General features: G+C 35.6%; 1 protein-coding gene across 1 annotated transcript in view; it reads right to left on the bottom strand.

Moving 5' to 3' along the window:
- The window catches only part of LOC137627062 (neuroligin-4, X-linked-like), a 22,753-nt gene that overhangs the window by 788 nt on the left and 16,965 nt on the right, over positions 1 to 5,000 (bottom strand). Inside the window, exons 5-6 of the mRNA XM_068358045.1 lie at positions 960 to 1,075; positions 1 to 156 (exon numbers count right to left, since the gene is read on the bottom strand). The exon at positions 1 to 156 is cut by the window's left edge and continues 788 nt beyond it. Coding sequence (XP_068214146.1) covers positions 1 to 156; positions 960 to 1,075 — 272 coding nt within the window. The remainder of the gene's footprint in view (positions 157 to 959; positions 1,076 to 5,000) is intronic.

Below are 5,000 nucleotides of genomic sequence, written 5' to 3'. Positions count from 1 at the left end.
ATTCAGGGTATAAACCCGACTGGAGATCAGTTGGTAATCTGTGAAAGTTTTTATCTGGGGCATACCGAGAACCCACTCGTTCCAGACTAGGTAGTAGCCATGACCACAAGGCTACTTTTCCAGCACGGTAGTGGTCACGTACAATGTTCTGTGTTCCTGGAATAATTAGAGATATTTAAACAATGAATAGTAATTATGTGATAAAGAGGATACGATATCTATAAAAGCTATATTATTAAATCTAAGATATATTGTTTTGACTCCTTGATGTTATGAATAAATATTTGTTTATCAATTTATCACCGAATACGAGTTGTATGTTACACCTTCATAAGCTATTACAAATACAAGTCAAACACTCTAATTTACCTAAGGAAAGTTTCTGGAAAGGCTACTTATAGAATCTATATTAATGATTAAAATTATATCATATAATTTTAGATGTACCATCAATTAGTTTATCAAAATAATCACTAGTTAAATATTAGTATTATATTAAGATTCTATAGTTTTATTAAGTACATTAAAAAAATTATGTTTTACTAGTTTATTTACATGATATTCATAGGAGCTGGGTTATTGAAGAACTATATATATATGTATATATATATATATATATATATATATATATATATATATATATATATATATATATATATATATATATATATAAAGAGAGAGAGAGAGAGAGAGAGAGAGAGAGAGAGAGAGAGAGAGAGAGAGAGAGAGAGAGAGAGAGAGAGAGAGAGAGAGAGAGGAATGTTAAAAACTAGAGCATAGGATTTCATATATAGAGAAGAAAGTGATTATTCAGTAATATAAAAGTTATCATGAAGAAATAAAATTATTCTAATAATCTGAATAAAAGTACTTTCCTGACCTAAGGTTATATATCTAGAAAATATTGAAAATCATTGTATCTCTGAGTGATTACAGCCCAACAAAAAAAGGAACCTCGCCTATTTGAAAGTATCTCTGATAGACTGGATCATATTTGGGCCATATCTGCTCTTGAGAAGTTATGTCGTTTGCACTCTCGGACATTTTAGCTGTGGAGACTGTGTCCTTTGGATATCTGTAATATGAACATAGAGTTTTTTAATTAATACCATAAGTATAATTGATTGATTTATGGTATCAATGATATAAACTGTACAGTATTATTTATATATATATATATATATATATATATATATATATATATATATATATATATATATATATATATATATATATATATATATATTTATATATATATATATATATATATATATATATATATATATATATATATATATATATATATATATATATATATATATATATATATATATATATATATATTTATTTATATAATATATATATATATATATATATATATATATATATATATATATATATGTATATATATATATATATATATATATATATATATATATATATATATATATATATATATATATATATATATATACCAAGGCACTTCCCCCAATTTTGCGTGGTAGCCGACATCAAACAAATAAGGAAAAGGGGACCTTTCGTCTCTACGCTCCTCCCAGCCTGACAAGGGACTAAACCGAGTTTGGTTAGTACTGCTAGGGTGTCGTAGCCCACCCTTCCCCATTACACACTATAGATAACACTGAATCCCCTACTGCTGCTACCTCCGTAGTCATCTAAGGCGACCCGAGGAAGCAGCAGGGCCTACCGGAGGTGCGTCACAATCGCTCGCCATTCATTCCTGTTTTTAGCATGCTCTCTTGCCTCTCTCACATCTATCTTCCTATCACCCAGAGCTTTATTCGGTCCATCCATCCTCTCAAACATTAGCCTTCCTCTTGTACTTCTCCCATCAACTCTTGCTTTTATCACCTTCTTCAGCACACAGCCATTTTCCATTCTCTCAACATGGCCGAACCACCTCAACACATTCATATCCACTCTAACTGCTGATTCATTTCTTACACCCGTTCTCATCTCACTACTTTGTTCCTAACCCTAACTACTCGAGATACATCAGCCATACTCCTCAGACACTTCATCTCATACACATTCAATTTCTCTCTCTCCAACACTTTCCTTCCCCCACAACTCCAATCCATACATCACAGTTGGTACAATCACTATCTCATACAGAACTCTGTTTACATTCATTCCCAGCCCTCTATTCTTTACCACTCCCTTCACTGGCCCCAACACTTTGCATCCTTCATTCACTCTCTGACGTACATCTACTCCCATTCCACCATTTGCTGCAACAACAGACCCCAAGGACTTAAACTGAACCACGTCCTCAAGTAACTCTCCATTCAACATGACATTCAACCTCGCACTACCTTCCCTTTTCGTACATTTCATAGCCATACTCTTAGCTACATCAACTCTCAACTTCCTTCTTTCACACACCCTTCCTAATTCTGTCACTAATTGGCCAAGCTTTTTTTCCGCGTCTGCAACCAGTAAGGTATCATCCGCAAACAACAATTGATTTACTTCCCATTCATGATTATTCTCGTCTATCACCTTCAATCCTCGTCCAAGCACTCGAGAATTCCCCTCTCTCACCCCTCCATCAACATGCAAGTTAAACAACCTTGGTGACATCACACATCTCTGTGTCAGACCCACTCTCCACGGAAACCAATCGCTCACTTCATTTCCTATCTTAACACATACTTTACTACCTTTGTAGATACTTTTCACTGCATGTAACAACCTTCCACTCATTCCATAGAACCTCATTACATTCGACATCGCTTCATTATCAACACTATCATACGCTTTCTCCAGATACATAAATGCAACATACACCCCCTTACCTTTTGCTAAATATTTTTCGCATATCTGGCTAACTGTATAAATCTGATTCACAAATCTCCTACTTCTTCTAAAACCACCTTGAAATTCTAAGATTGCATTCTCTGTTTTATCCTTAATCCTATTAATCAGTACTCTACCATACACTTTTCCAACCACAATCAACAAACTAATACCCCCTTGAATTACAACACTCATGCACATCTCCCTTACCCTTATATAGTGGTACAATACATGCACAAACCCAATCTACAGGTACCATTGATAACATAAAACACATGTTAAACAATCTCACCAACCATTCAAGTACAGTGACACCCCCCTCTTTCAACATCTTAGTTTTCACACGATCCATACCAGGTGCTTTTCTTACTTTCGTTTCATCTAGTGCTCTCCTCACTTCCTCTCCTGTAATCTCTCTTATTGTCATCTCCCATCAGTGGCACCTCAACACCTGCAACAGCAATTATATCTGCTTCCCTATTATTCTCAATATTAAGTAAACTTCCAAATATTCCACCCAACTTTTCCTTGCCTCCTCTCCTTTTAACAACCTTCCCTTTCCATCTTTCACTATCTCTTCAAATCTCGAAGCAGCCTTCCTTACTCTTTTCGCTTCTTTCCAAAACTACTTCTTATTCTTCTCATATGAACTACCCAGTCCCTGACCCTACCTCATGTCAGCCACCCTCTTTGCCTTAGTTACCTTGTGCTTTACTTCCACACTTTTCTTTTTATATCTTTCATACTTCTCTATACTATTACTCTGCAGCCATTCTTCAAATGCCCTCTTCTTCTCTTCCACTTTTACATTCACTCCTTCATTCCACTATTCACTACCCTTTCTCACGCTGCCTCCAACAAACTTCTTGCCACACACATCACATGCAATCCCAACAAAATTTTTTTTCACTAACTTCCACTCCTCCTCTAAAGTACCAGTTTCTCTTACTTTCACTCTGTCTTATGTCATTTTCAACCTTTCTTGATATTCACTTTTTACCTCCGGTTTTATTAACTCGTCAACCCTCACTAGCTTACTTTTACATCCCCCAATCTATTCCGCTACTCTTTTAATACAATTATTTTCCTTCCACCAAAAAATGATAAGACATACCGTTAGCCATACCCCTAAACATGTGCACGTCTTCCAATCTTCCAAACATTCTTTTAGTTATCAACACATAATCCATTAAAGCCTTATCTACCACTATTCCATTTGCCACTCTTACTCATGTATACTTTTTTTTATCTATCTTTTTGAAATAGATAGAACTTATCCCCATCTCTTGCTCAACTCACATATCTACCATCCTCTCACCACTCTCATTTTCCCCTGGTACGCCATACTCCCCAATGACACCTACCTATCCAGCGCCCACTCTAGCATTTAAGTCACCCATGATAACTGCATAATTCCTTATACCCAGTCCTTCTACGTACCTAGTTAATTCATTCCACAACTCTTTCCGTTCTTCTTCACTTTTCTCAAAACCTGGCTCATATGCACTAACAAAAGCCAAACATTCCCTACCAACCTAACCCTTATCCACATTAACTAAATGATATCTCCTTCCATTCCACTACTTCACCTGCCATCCAATCACTCAGCAATAAAGCCACACCCTCTCTTGCTCTTCCCCTTTCAATCAAAGACACTCTACCAGTCCCTTCACCAAACATCCCTTCACCCTTCCCTTTTATCTTTGTCTCACACAAAGCTAATATATCCATCCTTCTCTTCCTAAACATACTTCAAATCTTGCATCTTTTACTCTCTATCGTTCTACATCCACGCACATTCAGACACCCCAAAACTATAGTGCTGGGAGCAGTCACTTCCCCTCAGCTCCACCTCTTTGATGTTTCACAGGAGTATATAATACAGGAGAGGGGGTTCCAAGCCCACTTGTCCCATCCCTTTTAGTCACCTCTTACGACAAGCAGGGATATGTTGGCACTATTCTTATTGTTGTTATGCCACCGCGGCCACTTATATTTAAATTTGTAAATTTGTGTGTGAATGTTATTGCAGAGACACTAAATAACTTATAGTTACTTTTTAAAAGCTATTATGTCTGTAAATCAGTGTTTAGATTTAATTCTAAGAACTGAATAAACGTAATATAATTATTAGGAAGCAATGAAGTGAAATATTCTACCTATTCATAATAAGTTAATGA

Source organism: Palaemon carinicauda, chromosome 34 (assembly GCF_036898095.1).
Source record: "Palaemon carinicauda isolate YSFRI2023 chromosome 34, ASM3689809v2, whole genome shotgun sequence".
NCBI lineage: Eukaryota > Metazoa > Arthropoda > Malacostraca > Decapoda > Palaemonidae > Palaemon > Palaemon carinicauda.
Note: the sequence above shows the minus strand (reverse complement) of the source record. Positions and strands in the feature narration are given on the sequence as shown.